Below are 18,870 nucleotides of genomic sequence, written 5' to 3' on the forward strand. Positions count from 1 at the left end.
TCTCTTGCGGAGGACTGTTTGATCTTTGTTCTTTTCTTTTTGCCTGAGTGGTCCTAAAGGCGTTGGACACTACACGCCTTACATGCATGTTGTTGTGAAGTACACATCTATGGCTCGCTTTTCAGCTGCAGAATATGGCACTTGCGGCACTTATGGACATCCTAAGTTTGGCCAAGACTGTTAGTTGAGCTATACGTATGTGGTACTCTGAGCCGTATTTGTTATATTTGAAAAGCATTTTTAATGCGTGCATTCGGGAAAAGCTTGAGCATGCGGTTCTTGTTACCAGAATTGTATGAGCTATACAATGGGAGGAGCTACGCCAACTATCCCTAGGCAGACGGTCAGCCTGACCCTGCCATACCTGCCGTACAATGGCAGTGGCGCATCGCTTGACCGCTGCACCACTACGCCAGGAGCAGTGTTGCCAAACCCCAGACCGCTTCTCCCTCCATTTGCAACCAAAAATTCCCTAGTATTCCCAAGATACAAAAAACAGTGTTCAATTGTATATTGTAAAATTGTATATTTATGCGTAGTTCAGTAGCAGTTTTATCATGCAGCTACCCTGTTACCAGACGTTGGTAAGCAAATTAGCTGTCCATATGAGATGAAGGATGTAAAATGGAGAACTTCTAATGAAGCTACAAGATAAACCGTAGCGCTCTTTAGAAATTACAAATTAAAGGCTCTATATCGTATGTCTTTTTTTTCATGTGCGCAAGATATTAGTAAACATGCATAGGCATGTGGAATGAAGTGAATTTTTTCCCCTCATGTTGTGTCGGTTTAGACATCAGCTGAAGGATACCATGTACAAAATGCCTGGAGGTCGCTTGAGGAGTGTACGGAAACTGCGACATAAAGACTGCTTGTTCATTTGCTGCGATTACTCTAGAGGGTGGCTGACGTAACAGTTTGAGTCAATTAAAACAACGAAGCAGTGATTGGCTTCTGTATGCCTCTTGTGACCTCAACTCACTTCGTTCATCGTGGTGGAACTGGGAATTATGTTGTATGATTTTGGATGGTCTAACGTCCCAAAGCGACCCAGGCTATGAGGGATGAAATAGTGAAGGGATCCGGAAATTTCGACCACCTGGTGTTCTTTAATGTGCACTCACATTGCGCAGTACACGGGCCTCTAGAATTTTGCCTCCATCAAAATTCGACCGCCGAGGCCGGGATCGAAGCCTCGTCTTTCGGGTCAGCAGCCGAGCGCCATAACCACTGAGCCACCGTGGCGGGTGATTGGGGAGTCTTTCCCTTAGTTAGACTAGCTCAGATTTCTAACACGGCGCTCCTTTATAAAAAAAAATGGCGCCTTTGTTCTGTTATAGTTATCAAAACAAACATGCAGATATCCTTACTAAACAGGAATTTCACGTCGTGCAGCGAGCTCCAAATACAGCTTGAGGAAGGTGCGCGCATGTTGGAAGGCAGTGGCGCGCCAGATCACATCAGCGGGTGCCACTCACCACGTCAGGGACCATACACGTTCGACTACGTCAGTGTAAAGGCTTGTTCACATGCACGCAAGCGACTGAAAATTGAGCAGCGCAGCGGTGCGAAAAATTTGTAACTTGTTCGAACATCGCCGCCCTGACTGCTGGAGCCGCCTCGATGGTTCTAAACAGCTTTTTCGCAGCAGCAACAAAGCGCTTTCACCTGCATGTGAAACAGGCTTTACTCGTGCGTGCGGCGGTGTTGTGCGGGCCTCCGTCAGTTGTAGAGAAAAAACAACGAAAAGCTTGTAGTTTCTTCACAATCTGAGGGAGAAAAATAATAATTCTCCGAGCAAATGAAATTTCCCTAGATTATACAAAAAATCCCCTTTCCCCTAAACGACGTCCAAATTCCCTAGATCTAGGGAAAAATCCCTAGGGTTGGCAGCACTGGCTAGGAGTGGTATTTAGACTCCAAGGGATCTATGAATGTAGAGAATGACTAATTCTGTATATATGGGCAATAACCCATTATCGCTCTCCGAACAGCTGTCATCCGGGAACACTGGATCTGAACACCGGAACCGAAGAAAAAACCCAACTGCTAGAGCACCAAATTCGCATATGGCCTAACTACGTAAATCGGATTTCATTTTTTGAGGTTGTTTTTCAAACTTTGTTGCAAATGTAACACCCTCTTTGAATAAGTACAGTCTTTGTCAAAAGTAACCAGGCTGCATGGTTTGCTTCTCATTCGTATGGTAGACTCCTCAGGTCTTTCCTAAAGACCAAAAACTTATGAGGGGAGGGGTTCTCCTTACCATAGAGAAATTTAGAGCTTGAGGGCTGGCATAATAACTTTACTATATGACTGAGAAGTAAACCGTGCAGCCTGGTTACTTTTGACAAAGACTGCACCTGCAAAACAGTGTACAGAAATACGTATCAACAATGTGCGCTTGATATGCATACTTGTTAGCTGAGCTGAAAGCTCCACATTTCGAAGTGTGCAAATGCCATTCTCTCTGTGCGATTCCTGCTCTGTGTAATATTATACAGACGCATGCAATAAACAGTAATTGAGCTGTGGAAGAAGTAACGTTATTAAATTAAAGCAGATTACGCCGGTGAAAAGCGAACCTGAAGTCTATATCGAGAATCAGGCAATCTAGTGCGATCGAACATTTAGCGACTTCAGTCACTAGCCGGCACTGGCCAACGAATGAAGTGTGAATGAATGAAGTGTGAATGAATGAATGAATGAATGAATGAATGAATGAATGAATGAATGAATGAATGAATGAATGAATGAATGAATGAATGAAGGCGCGTCCTTTCATACGTTCTTTTCCATTTGTTTGTCTTTTGAACACCTGAACGTCTGGTCTGATCACCAACCGTACAAACCTATCGTTTTTTTTTTGTTTCAGTGCTGCCACTCGAGTACATCCAGTTCCCGTTTTTTCTCGTCGACATGCCACCGTAAGCTTGGCACCGCAGTGGTATTTTCTTCAGTTTATTTTTTGTCAAATTTATCCTTGCCAGTTTGATAGACCAAACATAAGAAATTAAAACAAAATTAAGTTTTGCCCTTTACCTTGAGTATATCCCCTCATACTTCGCCGCTGCAAGTTGTTTGTAGCCCCAGTATATTTTTATTTACCTCCCAGCAATACACCGAGATCTGTAACGGGTGTATAGTGCAGAGCTCCCTATTCGATGCTACCTTCCGCTATTCAATTCATTTTGCTGAGACTCAACATAAGGGTGTCTGATTTCGGCTTCCTTCAAAATGTGGTTCGGCATTTTTTGCAAATTCGTATTGAGCAGCGCGACACCATATCGTAAATCGCCATGGTGGGTCACGCGATTTATTACCTAGTGATTCATTACAACGGTCAGTGCCCACAGGTTGATGGGCAGCTGTGTTCAACAACTGGGTCTGTAAAGTGCTAGAGGTATCGGGTTGTGGTTTACTGGGGATCCTGCATCCTCTGTTCACCGTTGGCAGTGTACACTTGCCTTTTCGATTCTTCAAATGATGGCTTTTGCGACTGCTCATTTCACATATTAGAGATACAATATAGCATTTTATCTTAGTGATGGACACATTCCCTGTGGCATTCCACGCAGGCCAATTAACTTCGGCGCCCTGGGGACTATACTGGCGCAGCAAATAGTCTACGGCTTCGGAGAGCAAGGTGAGAAAAGCATCATGGCCTCTTGATGTCACTGCTATTGCTGACCTCTTGTTGAACATTGATTAATTTTCTGCACCCTCGTGCAATGCAGTCTAACTGAAAGCGGAGGAATGTGAAGGAGGAAGCAAAACTATACTGGGATACAACTTAAGTCTGCACTGAAGCTCCGCCCACATTCAACCTCCGCGCACAAAATTCCTCCACGAAGAAAAAGTAGTCCACTGCTTAAACGTGTCGTATTGCCTAAACAAAAAGCTTATCACAAGAAAAAAATTATGAGGTCTAGAATTTTTATACGTGGATTGTTTGATATAGTCAAACATTAAAAAGCTGATTTCGTTAAATGTTTCGATTGGTTAGCGAAGCAATACAGGATTCCGCTGACCGCAGCCCAGTGTTAGCAACTGCTGTTGTTTTTTTATTTGTCTCCGGGTATTTCGAAGACCCGCTCAAAGGCGATCAGTCGAAAATTGCACCCTTTGGAGACAGGCACATTGTTTCGGTACCAGCGAGCATGTGCGAAAACACTCGCAGTTTGCCGCAAGGTTTTTTTCTTCGTAACGTTCTTGAATTACATGCCCGACAGGGCAGTCTTCGTTCCCCTGCGGTTTTTGTTCACATTTTTTTGGTGTCTGTCACGCTATGATGCGGCTAGCGGAGAGCCAGCGCCACCAACACTATGCCCAGCCCTTACGCTGTTTGTTATGAGCCTGATATGCTATACTTGTGTCAATCGCTAGCAAGCCAACACTGCAAGCATTTGATAGCAGCCATGACCCTGGCGGAAGCGGTGGTTTCACCACTGCCCGGATATTAGTTTACCGGAGGACCGGCTTCAAAGGTTTTATGTGGTGCAGGCAACACCTACGTACTGCAATGGGCGCCTCTCTGCGGCATGTTATAACGCGCTAGCTTCTAATTTTTCTTTTCATATCTCCTTTCTTTTTTTTTATACTTTTTTTTCCTTTCTGCCAGGATCCCTGTACGACGAGTACGGGAAACTCTCCGAGTGGTGGTCTCACGAGACGCGACGAAAATACTCGCCGGGCGTCCGCTGCCTTCTGGAGCAGTACGACGCCTTCACCAACCCCATAACCGGGCTGAACGTACGTCCGCAGCCGTTATTTGGCGTTGCAGCCATTGATGGCACATGCCGACTCCCCAGCAACACAACTCATTGGCCCAACTTTGGAAATATATTGGCCAATGTCGCTCCTATAAAGGGCCAGAGTGGCACCATCCACTTCCAATATTGTGACGATTACCTGTGCTGTTTGGAAGCTAGTAAAGCCGTCTCGGTCCCACAGAAAATAAACTTCGGGGTGTTTCAGCACGAGCTTGAAGCGTTCGAAATGTGTTTATCGCATGTTGAGGTTGTCGTCGCCGAGAATTTCTGGCAGCTGTGTGTTGCATAAGGTGCGAATTAGACCGGGATATCGTCGATTTTGATGTCACATTCGAGCTTGATTTGTGAACCTCGCGGAACCGGCGACCGCCGTCCAGTTTCAAAGGTATGAGGTCTTTATTCGTCTGTAATTTAATTCATTACAACTCATTGGCCCAACGCTGGAAATATATTGGCCTGGTGTCGCTCCTAGAAATGACCAGAGTGAAACCATCTATTTCCAGTATTGGGCCAATTACCTGTGCTGTTTGGAAGCTAGTAAAGCCATCTCGGTCCCACAGAAAGAAACTTCGGTGTGTTTCAGCAAGACCTCGAAGGGATCGAAATGTGTTTATTGCATGTTGAGGTTGTCGCCGCCTAGAATTCCTGGCAGCTATCTGTTGTACAATGTGCGAATTAGACCGGGGTATCGTCGAATTTGATGTCACATTGGAGCTTGATTTCTGCACCTCTGGGAACCAATCGCCGCCGCCCTGTTTCAGATGTGTGAGGCCTTTATTCGCCTGTCACTTGATTTGTTTTGTATTAAGCTCTGGATTTAAGAAAACCGAATCATGCGTCTGCGTCCAGCGTTGATTTATTCTTCCCACACCGAGCATTTAGTGTAAATAAGGTCAAGGAAACACCTTCACACACGAATTGCTTGTAGGGGTTGCTGCAGCGGAGAAAAAAGCGTTCACCTAGTCCAGTAAAATAACACCGAAAAGAGAGTCGCTTCAACAGATTTTTTCTGTTCAACGAACTTCAACGAAATAGCAGCCGTATGCCAGTTGTATCCATGTAAACGAATTTCAGCTCGCTGCAACTTTTGGTCCAGCGAGCATTAAGCATTTGGAAGGATTAACATACTGTTTTCTGGTCAGAAGGCATGATTTCGACATGCAGCAGTTTTAGCCCGCGAAACTTCAGACGCCGCTATTCTGAAACTGTGCAGTTTGTGAAACTTCGTAGCGCCATACTTTGGCTCGCTAAGCTTTAAGGCCCTACGTCTGCTCTAGTCTGCTACGGCTATGCAGCTGGCTTCTAGCTTGATCAGCAGGTGACAGTATTGGCTAGAGCGCTTACCTCACTTCAGCCTCGGGAAGAAACCAAGAAAGAGCCAGCTTTCGGAGAAAAGGCAACGACAGGTTCAGCTACAAAAGCAATAACATCAATAAAATTTGAAAGTCTGCCATCTATTCGACGACATTTCCGAAAAAGGTGCATAAAAGCACACACGAACATGATAGTCTACTAAGTTGGCGATGGTGGACAGAAAAATACAGCAGAAAATTACTGCACTTCATCAAAACTGCCGTGTATTTCAATATACATGATGGAAACCAACATTCTTCGAAACCAAGAAGCATAGGAGATATTTTTTTTTAATTTGTAGCTTGTATTTACTTTCGGTGACCTCTCTCCATTGCCTTCTCTGCTGAATAGTGTGCATCAGTAGAGGCTTGTGCATTGTGAAATAAATGCCTCTAGGAGCCATTCACATTCTAGCAATATAGTTCAATTCGAAAGAGTGCTTGCGTTTTAATTCATCTCGATTAATTGAACTTTCACTTAAGGAAGCAATTCCTCATAATCCCGTGAAGTTCGCTCAAGTGGTGTTCCATTGTAGTCGTCGCCGTGCCTGCATCGTCGTTTATTGCCGTTTCGTCCATGCGTACTGTTATCCACGTACCTCAGCCTGACCTTACGGTCTTTTAAGGCGAAAGCCTTTAATGGCTCACACTGTCGTCCGTCCGATAACATAGGGTGTCACTCACAGGCGTTTAACTCGGGAACTAAAAACTATAGAAGAAAATCAATTGTTGCTGCAGCTAGAGAACGAAAAAATGAACATAGAAGCCGAGATTGATGACTGTAGAGTAATTAGTTAATTATAGGCAAGAATGTTGAAATTGCTTCGAAATAGCGCGGACGCCGATATAGCCACGGGAATGGTGTGAAGTCACATCAACCAGAAGTCGTCTTGGCAGAGCGAAAATTGTCACAGAATGATCAGAAAAACGTCGGATTTGTGTCAAATTAGATGAAAAAATGTGTAATTAGGCGTTTTAACACTTAAGGTCCCCGAAAGATGCATAATTTGGGTATCAATATAGCAACGGGAACGATGTGACGTCACACCCACCGGAAATCGTCACGACATAGTGTCGTCGGCTTTCGCCTCTCAACACTGTAGTTGCCAAAGTATCCTCACAGTTTTTATCATTGAGCGCATCGTATGCAACACAATCTGTAACGAACGTTGTCGTGCTTTTGTGAGACGTTTAAACGGCATCCTATTATTTGTACATCAGCAACTAATTGCATCGTACATCCAGAACATAGAACGCATTCCAACTAAACGCTCACTAACGTTCGTGTCAACGCAGATGAAGCCTTTAGAGCTTCCTGATCAAACGCTTAGCGTTAGGCTGGGCTTCTCAGAGAATAACACATACTTTGGCATTGCAGTGAAAAGCGCTGTCCAGCAGAAACCTTCATGTTAAGCTGATATTCTTCTACCTCCCTTTCTCTTTCAGCTCGACATAAACGCCACCAGGGAGACCGGCGTATCCGACAATGCGGGCATCAGACTGGCCTTTAAGGTACAAGTGAAATAACTAGAAGAATACGAATGGGATGGAGCGCATATGGCAGGTTCTCTCAGATCATGAACGGCAGTTTGCCATTATCCCTCAGAAGAAAAGTCTGCAACAGCTGTATCTTACCGGTACTCACCTATGGGGCAGAAACATGGAGGCTAACAAAGAGGGTTCAGCTTAAGTTAAGGACAACGCAGTGAGCTATGGAAAGAAAAATGATAGGTGTAACGTTACGAGATAGGAAGCGGGCTGAGTGGGTGAGGGAACAAACGCGGGTTAATGACATCCTAGTCGAAATCAAGAGGAAGAAATGAGCTTGGGCAGGGCATGTAATGCTAAGGCAAGATAACCGGTGGTCCTTAAGGGTAACGGAGGGGACTCCAAGAGCAGGTGAACGTAGCAGAGGGCAGCAGAATGTTAGGTGAGCGGATGGGATTAAGAAGTTTGCGGAGATATGATGGCCGTAACTGGCAAAGGAGACGGTTAATTGGAGAGACATGAGAGAGGCGTTTGCCCTGCAGTGGGCGTAGTCAGGCTGATGATAATGATGGTGATGATGACTGCCTGACTTAGTGAGCGCGGGGAACGCAGCTGCCAGACTTGTTAAACAATAATTAATTCGTATTCACTTCGTTTGTGTGACCAAATGCAGGCGTTTCGAGTGTACGAGATGAAGTACGAAGAGCGTTACTCACTCTACACCATACCTGGAACAGAGCCTCGAAGCATGGAGCAGATCTTCTTTATCGCTTACGCCCTGGTACGTGTACTAGAACGACGCCAGATGCATTGCCATTGGCAGACTCAAAACGGAACTGTGGTTTCGATCCAGCGATATTCTCACCTTGCCCTTAAAGCTCCGTACGATTCCAGGGGTCCGGGATTCATTCTGGTCCACCAGTGCATCCTGATAAATGAAGTGGCTTGAATAAGTTTTCTCTCCTCAACTCTAGCTTTATCATTAATCAATGGAAATGAGAGATATTCCATTCGAGAGAAAATTTAAACTTACCTCTTCGCGAGCCGCATGGAAGGTTTCGATACATTCGGTGACGCTCTTTATTTCTCGATGCTCTTCAGCAGAGAAACGAGAGCGGCAGTTTCGGTTCGCCCACTCCTGCAGCCCGGACCTCGCGCTATCGGCATTTTAAGTTTTTCTTTTTTTTTAAATGAAGGATCATCTGAATGGTTCATGGTTCGTGCCCAGGCAAAACACACAGTGCATTGGGCCGTTGTTTTTGTCAGCAGCCACCGCCCTAATTCTCGTACACGATGTCACACAGAGACTATGCATCAGTGTGAAAAGGAACTGCTTCAGAAGATGGCGCGCTCCTGAGAAAAGAGGCCATATTAATTAGGAAGTGTTTGCGTCAATTAAAAATGGAACAGCCTAAGATGCAAAAATTACTAAACATACCTCGTGGATTGTTTACATGCTTACACTGGCTAAGTGCATAATGTTGTGCCATTTGGTCACGTGTGCATACCCATAAATTCTGGACGGGCGCATTTTTTAACGGGAGGTTGTTTAGGAGCAGACATTTTTTATGTGTCGTAAGATTCCACTATAACAGTCAATACATTTGCAGATCTCTGCTCGGCAGGCTTGGATTTTATTGCTCTTAACGCTCTTGCTGTCGAGAAAAACGCTCCCGATTGGTTTCCAATGACAGTCTTAACTACTCAATACGAGCGATGGACACAATTTAAAAGAAAAATTTTTGCTACGCATCGGAAGTATGTATCATTATGCCTTCAATATTTTCGTTACATTACCTTACAATGTTCCACAGCTGCCTCACAATTAAAATCGATGTCCAAGAATTTTGGACTTGAAAAATAGCTTAGCGCAAACACGCCGGACAAAGACAGAAGCACATGCCTCACGAACGCTAGCTTTCAACAGAAAATTTTGTTGAGCATCAACCCAGATAGAAATCAGCGCTCGTAGCGCCCTCTGTGAGTGCGCGAACCTATATTCATAAATAAATTCTTACGTATTCGCAATTTGCTCATCTAGGACGGAGTGCCACTTGGTAGAGAGGCAAAGCGCATAAGAGTGAGCTGGGTTTACAAGAAATGCACCACGTGCACCACGATGCACGATTTACAAGAAACATCAGGCTTTCTTTCCCAATATGCAGCAGTTCCCGCGGAATCTCGTCCAGAAATAGACCTTCGGCGTTAGCGGTTATTAGGGCAAGCCATGCAGCTCTTTGGGTCCCTAATCAGTTCAGAATTAGTATTTAGATATATTTTTATATACAAGCGATTAACTAGAAGAGAAATACGTTTTTGGGCGTGTCTTATTCAACGAGATGGACGCAAAGTGGGTCACTTCCGTGGTCAGTTCTCTACTTCACTAAAATCGCTTTATAAACGTTTTCTTTCCAGAACTTAGCGCGGATGCTTTTATTAGAAACTTAGAGAGGGTCATATACCCAGACATTTGCTCTTGGCAAAATTCTCGTGGTAAATACGAGTTCGGAAATATTCGCCTTCAAATATCCAACGTAATCTTTGTCATTACACCTGCAAGGCAGTAAAGATAGGCGCGAGATTCGTCCCTAGTGTGACGACGCCGTTGCTTACGGCAATTCTTCGGTTTCTGTAACTGATATCAAGAAGGAAACAGATCAGATTCATATGCTGGTCTACGTGGTTGGTAGACGAGATGCGATACAGACCATCTGCGTCACAACAGAAGCACTTTTGAGCCCGTTCTCACCACATCATAAGCCTTAGTGCACAGAATGGGAGATTTGGAGGCGAATGTTTATAACACTGGTGTGTAGCGAGTATTTTACCATGTGCAAATATCCTCATGATTTTGGAAGGGGCTGGCACTAGAAAACATGATCATGGGAGAAATATAACTTACCAACTGGCCAAAATTCCATTAAAAAAAAATATCATCGAACACTCTTTGGTTTCAAATATAAACTTAAGCTGTAACTGCTGGGACTAGCTAATCTGTCAATTAATTTTAGTAAGTTAAAAGATTGAAGGTGTCTTTTATGATCTTTCTATGCGTCCGCCTTCTAGCACAACTTACATCGGCTTTCGTGTATTACTCGTTGCTTCGTTTTTAAAGTATTCTCAAACCTAACTCTGAACAGCCTGTATTGAATATCATGTATATCGATTCTAAGAGCCCCGTACACCACCGCCACAATTTGGCGCGCGGAGCAGCTAATGTCGGCGCGTTTCTCAGGAAGAAGAAAATGGGTAACTGTCCAGATAAAAAAAAAATACTTCCATAATTTCTCTCCTTCTTTTGAGCGCAGGGGTGTCAACGAGAACTTATGAGAACCCCAGTGCAGTGAGAATGTTCATTCCAAAGCCTGCCCAAACCACGTGACCATAGGGAGCAAGTAGACGGACTGGGCCCGGAATGTGTTCTATATCGTTTCTCTGTTTTGATTCTCGCTAGCCTGCACCTTCTCCGCCGGGTCACATGACTCTCGAGAACTTTGGGGTCAGAATGCCCGACGGAGGTGGCGCTGTAAGCCTATTAGAAAGTCCTACATAACGCTACCGTTGTCAAAAGGCGATGATCGCTGTGAGCTCAACGGATAGTCATGTTGTTACTTCAACCCTCTTTAGACCTATAGTTCAACCTATTTGTACCGGTAAACAAATGTTGGTGGTATACAAACGGTCAAGTCTTTTTGGGTGGTCCTGGGATTAGAGTGGGTTTGATCGGTTTTCATATTCTAGTGGCCGCTTAATAGAGATATAGGGGAGGTACAAATAACCCTATCCTTTCTTCACCCCATGAGGGCAACATAATCGGCCAATTTTTTTCTGACATTTTTATTTTCCTCTCAGATAACACTTACTCTAGAAACCTTTCTCCGTGCTGTGTAGTTAGCTAGGCACCCTATACCTTCGAATTTTTGATGAGTTCATCCTGTGCTCGCACAAAACAGGAAGGGTTTCGAATCATGCATAATAACTTTGTGGTGTTTTCTTTCGTTTTCTTTGTGCCCGCAGTCCAGGTGTGAAGTAACGCGCAAGCATTCCATTTACCATTTCCTGCGCCCGAGGGAGCAGGCGCCCAACCGCTTCAGGTAGGGAGGAACGCCGCTAAGTGACACATGGACATGAACACCAGTGCAGGACCATACAACGTGCCCTTTACGTATAGGATCGTACAAGGGGTCAGTGCTCACCACAGTTGCGATTAGCGCACAAGCTCACGGTGACGGCCCTTGTGAGAGGCGGACTTCTCCCAGATTAAGGTGTGCGTTTGCAGCACAGGTTTAGGCGGTGTAAAGCGCGGTGACCAATATGAGGGCAGTTTGGAAAAGTCCCGCTTCAACAACTCGGCCCGCGTATGTTTGCTGGCACCGTTGTTTCCCTTGAGGCTGCTACGTAGGGACAGATTCGTGAATAACTCTTAGAGGGGTCAGTCGAGGGAGGAAGAAGAGAAACAACTTTATTTTAACGTTGTTTAACACCGTGCTGTACTCGTCTTCGGAGGTTGTACCAATATCACCAATGACGAGTCGGGCTCGTCCGCCGCGATGCTGCGCTGCTCCCACCGCCAAAAAAAAAACGAGTTACAGCCGGTAATTGCGTATCTTGGAATTTTCAACACTAAAGGGCGGTAGTTGTCCATGAAAAAAATGCGTTTCGAGCCTTTAGCGAGGGTTTAAAGCCCGACAACATTCATTTCGTAACGGCGTCACACAAGAAGTCAATATCCAGAGAAGAGCTACTTGTTTGTGCAGTTTTGACAGCAGCGTTGCTGACAATCTAGAATTTGTTTCCGACAGTGGCTCTTACTTCGTCTGCGAGCTGGAGATGGCTTCAGATGACAGGAGCAACTGCGATGATGTCGATTGTGGCACGCTGGGTAGTGCACGTTAATTTCTAATGGCTAAACCTTGTGTTAATTCGAAGTAACGTCCATGCACTTGACAGTGTGTTACAGCGCATCGGACCGAATAAATACAGCGCATTTCTGTACCTCGTTACCCACTACTAACGCATGTACCGAGGAAAAGCCGCCCTCAAAATCAGCTTTTTGTTTTAGATTTTTGCGTTACTTGCAACCAAAAACCATTGAAGTTATATATTTTCAGAGTCAAAATTGCATGGGAAAAATTATGACTATTTAAAAAAAAATGGCGATTTTGGTATGTTTTTTGATAATTCATTTGGCGGTTGAAGGGTTAAGAAATACCGACCGGGGCTACGCGACGAGACGAAACCTACAGTAGTATTGCTAACGCAATAAAAGAAAACAGAAGGTTGACTGAATGGTATGGTCCTACGTTTCCTCGAGTTCACGGGCCTTCGCCTGACGGAGAGCTCTATCCATTAGCCATGTTTGGCCAGTTGGTTGAGCAGCTGGTCAGATGGTCAGCTGAGAAGCTGATTGAGTAGCTGCTCAACGAACTGCTCAATCAAATCCTTCCAATTAACCCTACCCTGTACCAGCTACAGCCACCTACCTGGAGAGATAACGTCTCTTTGCCTGACACCTTTCCTTATCCGTATTGTATCACTGAAGGACTGTAGTCGCTGTGCAACCACTGCAGATATTTTCCAGTACCTTTTGCATATGACTCTTCTACACCCTCGTTGCGCAATTTCTGCAGTAGTGCTGAGGTTTCGACTGAGTCAAGTGCTTTCTCGTAACCTATGAAGGTGAGTTGGAACCGGCGAACACGTACTATCGGTGTCAAAAGTGAATGACCCCCTCATCCAAGTTCCGGATTGTGCCGCACTGCATGAGGGCGCCACCTGACGACACACTCCTGGTGTCGAGACCGGCACACTGCGCATGTCTCGACAGCAGGAGTGTGTCGTCAGGTGGCGCCCTCATTCAGTGCGGCACAATTCGGAACTTTGATTAGAGGGTCAGTCACTTTTCACGATAGTACGTGCTCAGCGGCATAACGCCATGCAGCCCCAACCACCTCGGTCGCCGCATGCAGAACCAAGACCTACTGAACTACAGACCTGCACAAATGGTCCTGCTCCAGCGCGCATGTTCTAGTTCATGCCTTTTGCCGCTAGGATAGAAACATTACGGGCGGCATGGCGCTTGTATATACCTGTTAAGAAAATGGCGTCCTCCATCATTTTATTTCAAACAGAGCAGTTTTATAATTTGTCCACGTAATTATTACTATCCATTTATCTATGCTAGGCATGGTGGTGCCGACGAGAAGAAAGCGGACAAAATGGAATATGTTTTTTATGCTCTTTTAGAGGGGAAAAAGTCGTTATTATGGCTATTTTTATTGCTGATGTTAAGTTAGCACAGAAAGACAAAACAAATGTATTAAATAGCACGCACAAAATTGCAAACGATGATGATGATAATAGCAGACGAACAGGGCAACCGAGCGCCCTCAAAGGGCAAAAAGCTAACGAAAGTTGGCGCACGTTGCTCCATAGGACCACGCCATGTGTGCAGGTGTGTAGTTCAGTAGGTCTTGTGCAGAACGCCGTCCATACGAATGCATACTCAAGCGGCTGCAGCGAGAAGCGTTGCTAACTGGGTGGCGTACACGCAGTATGAAGATACTGGCGGTTTCGTTCAGTACGCTGGCTATGGAACGTAGATACAGAAAATAAGTTGTATATATTGTTACGCGGCGGCCAGCCGAAGAATGAGACGTGGTGAACCATGGCTATGAGATGATTTAATGGCCGCTGGCCTAGCGCGGGCGCTCCGTCCCGCGCCACTGCCAGCTTCGTCTTCGTCACACTACCCGGGGCCTCCGAGCGATCGTCCCGATCGGTGACGAAGAGACGGCAAAATGGCGATGGTCTTGAGTGAAGGATCGAACAATATGTAGAAGATGGTGCAGTGCTGGCCGCCACGATGAGAAAGATGAGAGAATGAGTCCCGGTCCACGAAGCGTCCGGGCCGTAGGGTGGCAGGAGCTGACGGCCGAGGTCTCTGGACGCACCGAACGGCAGAGGCAGGGGGACGGTGTCTTCACGTTTGGGTCAGTGGGGTCTTGGGTCGGTGGGGTCTTGGGTCGGTGGGGTCTTGGGTCCGTCGGGTCTTGGGTCCGTCGGGTCTTGGGTCGTCGTGTAGTGTGGTCCGGGCGGGGGACGGGGCTGGGGTGAGCGTCGAGGTCGGTTCAGGTCTGGCGGGCTGGGGCACGGTCGTGCGGCGCTGACCAGGTACTCACGGCCGACGTCCACGGCAGGCCCAGGACGCCGAAGCTCCGTGACCAGGATGGCGATGAAGGGACCCCAGCACCTCACACCAAATGTTACGCGGCGGCCAGCCGAAGAATGAGACGTGGTGAACCATGGCTATGAGATGATTTAATGGCCGCTGGCCTAGCGCGGGCGTTCCGTCCCGCGCCACTGCCAGCTTCGTCTTCGTCACACTTCGGCTGGCCGCCGCGTAACAATATTAAGACAAACTGAAGCAGCGTTGTCGGTGGTGTCCTGACGATTGTACGAAGCGCACAAGCGTGCCTCCGCTCAAATGAAATTCGTCAGATTATTTCGGGTTAAGCTTTTGCCGGTTCTCTAAAGAGCTCGAATTGGAAAATGTCGGAAAAATGTAATCTACGGAAGCCGCAGTATTAGAGAATATAAAATTAATCTGAACTACTTTTCCCGCATTCTCAAGGAGCAACGTGGACTGTCTTAAAGTACTGACAGTGTTTCTGCATATTTTGTTCCCTAGGCTATACCGGGTTCTTCAAAAGTTTTCAGTAAAAATTTTGAAAAACAAGTTTTTCTGATAAAATTATGGCTTTTGCGGCCTAGTATTACCAGCGTTGGCGGACACCGGCAAGCCGATGAATTGCCTTAGGTAGTAAGTCGGTTAACTAGTTTTTGAAAATTAAATTTTTAACTATCACAGGTAGGCAAGTGGTTGCAATTAAAGATTTGCAGCCAGTCATTAGTAATAGCCATATCAGACTCTAGAATTTCGAAAACGCAATTATCTTTAGCACTTTTGCTCAACAAAATATGACTACATCGTGCCAAAACACATGCGCTTTCGAAAAGCGTGCAAGCAAAGCAACCTTTTCCAGTGTACTTAACTAGTCAAGAAAGCCAAACTTTGTCGAGCCCCAGCGCCAGGGGTAATCTAGATTTTTATATTCTAAAAACTGATATGGCTTTTACTAACAACCGGCTAAAAATCTAATTGCAACTGGGTGCCTGACTCTAATAGTGAAAAAGTTAGTTATTAAAAATTAGTCATTCAGCTAACTACTAAGATGATTCGCCGGTTTTGTTGTGTCCACTAGCACGGGTAATACTGCGCTAAAATCCATATTTCTGGCTCCAAACACCCATTTTTGATAATTAGTCTTTTCCCTGAAACACCTGGTATATCGCAACGTTTCTAGTGGTACACTACACAGTACTTGGCGCCAGTTTTTGCAGGCCACGATATCCTGAATAGTGTTTATCAAAAACGAAAGCTAGTTTCTTTAATGGCATACTCTGGGCCTGTTCTCAGAGCCCTTTGAGATGACTGACAGACTTGCCTTCAACTTTTGCACGCGCTGATTTGGATAACGGGAGAGCAGGCATTTACTTTCCGTATCAAGAATAGCGGGCTCTCGTTATAACTTGTGTTCTCTTGCTGGAACGTATGGCGACAGGCGAACGTCACGCCTCCGTGCGCACTCAAAACAACCGCTGCTGTTTACCAAGTCGAAGCTTATTCGTTCTCGCGTTTGTTTATTCATTTATTCGTTTGTTCATTCATTCACTCCTTCATAGAATCATGCCCTGAACTCTCCCGCTTTCTTTTCCGCAGGACTCTGATTCCCCTGATGAACTTCGAGAGGTTCTCGAACGCATTCGGCTGCAAGACGGGAACCTTAATGAGCCCCGACCAGAAATGTCTCGTCTGGTAGCTTCCCGACACGCAACCAGGTGGCGCTCGCTACGTTAGAATAGCAATACAAACAGGCTGATCGGAGGCAGTTTTTTGTTTTTTAGCTTATACATAGCTTACGCGGACGGGGAGCATTCAGTGCCTACTTTGTGTATTAAAGCCTGAGCACGAACCATACTTATCCTGTGTGTTTTCCTTCCGAAGACCTGGCGACATGCGCTATGTTGTGAACACCGTGAGACTTACAGCATAAACCCCGATACAAATAAAAAATTCAGAGGGACATCTAATTAACGTTGCAAACGCGATAACATTAGAAGCTGTTGGTGCCTTCAACTGAAGTGACGTCAATTCCGGCGTGGTGACGTCGCTCCCGCTATGGCTACGTCACTTCCTTCCAGCCGATGGAAATGATCCTGTCTGGTGACGTCACTTCCCTCCAGCCAATCAGCGAATTTAGCTTCCGATGACACACTTTCGTCCTGATGTATCTTCTAATCACATAACTGAAAACACCTGCGTGATGCTAGGTGTGTTCACTTAAACGGTGGTGGCCGAAAGGTTTGAAAGCTAAAAAACTTACGCAGTGTTTATCGGCGAATATTGAGAAAAAAAGCCCCATGAGCTTTCGTTTTATCTACAGGGAACCAGAGCGGCCACCTTCAAAAAATTCACATTGCATGACTCCTTTGAAGATCCATGTGCATTGTTCTTGTAAATTACGGGTTTTGCTAGCGTAGAGTGAGTGAGTGAGTGAAAAACTTTATTAAGCTCTAGATTTGCTTTTCTTCTGCGGCTTTCAGATGGCTTCGGCCATATACGTGTACAAAGGTAGGTTTCCCTTAGTCCAGGGCTCCGATGGAAGCTGCTGCCAGTTGTGCTCGCCGAATAAGACCTTCTTGGTCGACTTGGCGATCGCTGGAAAGCACTTCCTCCCATTGCTCCGCATTCCGGTTTGTTATAACGGGTACCACGCTTATCCTCTGGCATGCCCACGTTATGTGGTACAGCGTGGGTGGTTCTTGGCACCAAGGACATTTGTGAGTGTATTGTGTGGGATACATTTTGTTTAGTACGTGTAGGTTCGGGTACGAGCCCGTTTGTAGCTGCCTCCACGCGACAGAATCCTCTCTGCTAAGGGAGTTGTCCGGTGGTGGATACCGCTTTCTGCTGCCCTTGTAATAGTTTAGTCTCGCCGAATAGAAATTTTTCGGTGGTTTGTGAATTCTCATTCGATTTCTTGAGATCTGCTCACCCGTCTAACGCCACGGGCCATGAATGTGAGCCATGACGATATCACGTTTATGGCTTGCGGCGCCCCCTTGCGCGCATGTTGTGTGATGCCTATAAATACCACCCCTAGAGCGAAAAATAAACTGTTGTTAGAAGCGTTTTTCTTCACTGTTTGGTCCCCTCCCTGTGGTCTTCCTAATAACACCACCTCTCATCATTAAAGAATGAATTACGAACTAACCAACCGCCAAGTTCTTCTGCGGGAACGGCTTTTCGTCTCGAAGGAGCGACAGTTCCACTGCCGCTCTTTCAAGTGCCTTGCTGCCCATTAGGCGAGGTGGCCATCAGCATTGCTCGTCACTGATCTGCACTCGCTGAGATCTATAATGCTAGCTGACCTTCGGTGCACTTTTAGGTGGAGGTAAGTCAGTGATTCCCTTGCGTTTTCGCACCCATTGAGTGATTACGTGGAATTTCGAATTTAATTCTTCTTGAACGGCCCCATAATTAGCCAGTGTGGTCGTCTGTTGGGCTTGGAGTGGTTGGATTGGTTGTTTAGTCATGGCCTCTTGCATTTTTGCTAATCTCTTGTACTTGGGCAACGATGTGTTTTTGTGTTCAAAAGACCTGGAAGAGAACAGCAGTTTACAATCGATAACGAGATGCATGAAGTGGTAAGGGAACACGTCTACGTGGTAGTGACCGCAGATCCGAATCACGACGGCGAAATAACTGGAAGAATAGGAATGTGGTGGAGCGCATTTGGCATGTTCTCTCAGATCATCAATGGCACTTTGTCAATATCCCTCAAGAGAAAAGGAAGCAGGTGTATCTTCGTGAAGGCTAGCTCATGTCTAGAATTCTCGGCCAAAAATTTTGAAAATTGGCAAAATGTTAGAGTCTGTGACGGAAGCATTGAAGCTATTTTAAAGAGTTTCTATCGACCGCATGGACAGTTCAGACTGCCTCACGAAGCCAATGGGGAACGCGTTTGATGGCAGCAAGAACGTTAAAAGAAAAAAAAAACACAAGACTGAATCGAGTGATCTGTGGTTATAATTATTGTTACTGGGAAATCTTACATTATACGAAAAATTTGCTCTCATAAAGGGTTTCGCGCTGAAAAATGGTCATGTCCGCAGATGCTGGGTATGGAAAAGGG

General features: G+C 45.7%; 1 protein-coding gene across 1 annotated transcript in view; it reads left to right on the plus strand.

Annotated features, from left to right (window-relative positions):
• The window catches only part of LOC149362862 (neprilysin-1-like), a 28,254-nt gene extending 11,564 nt beyond the window's left edge, over positions 1–16,690 (plus strand). The window contains exons 11-17 of the mRNA XM_089569834.1: positions 2,876–2,927; positions 3,579–3,646; positions 4,622–4,752; positions 7,571–7,636; positions 8,286–8,393; positions 11,630–11,706; positions 16,395–16,690. Coding sequence (XP_089425960.1) covers positions 2,876–2,927; positions 3,579–3,646; positions 4,622–4,752; positions 7,571–7,636; positions 8,286–8,393; positions 11,630–11,706; positions 16,395–16,494 — 602 coding nt within the window. The 3' untranslated portion in view covers positions 16,495–16,690. The remainder of the gene's footprint in view (positions 1–2,875; positions 2,928–3,578; positions 3,647–4,621; positions 4,753–7,570; positions 7,637–8,285; positions 8,394–11,629; positions 11,707–16,394) is intronic.
• Positions 16,691–18,870: the final 2,180 nt, after the last annotated feature.

Source organism: Amblyomma mixtum, chromosome 2, assembly GCF_055824585.1.
Source record: "Amblyomma mixtum isolate Tamu chromosome 2, ASM5582458v1, whole genome shotgun sequence".
Classification (NCBI taxonomy): domain Eukaryota; kingdom Metazoa; phylum Arthropoda; class Arachnida; order Ixodida; family Ixodidae; genus Amblyomma; species Amblyomma mixtum.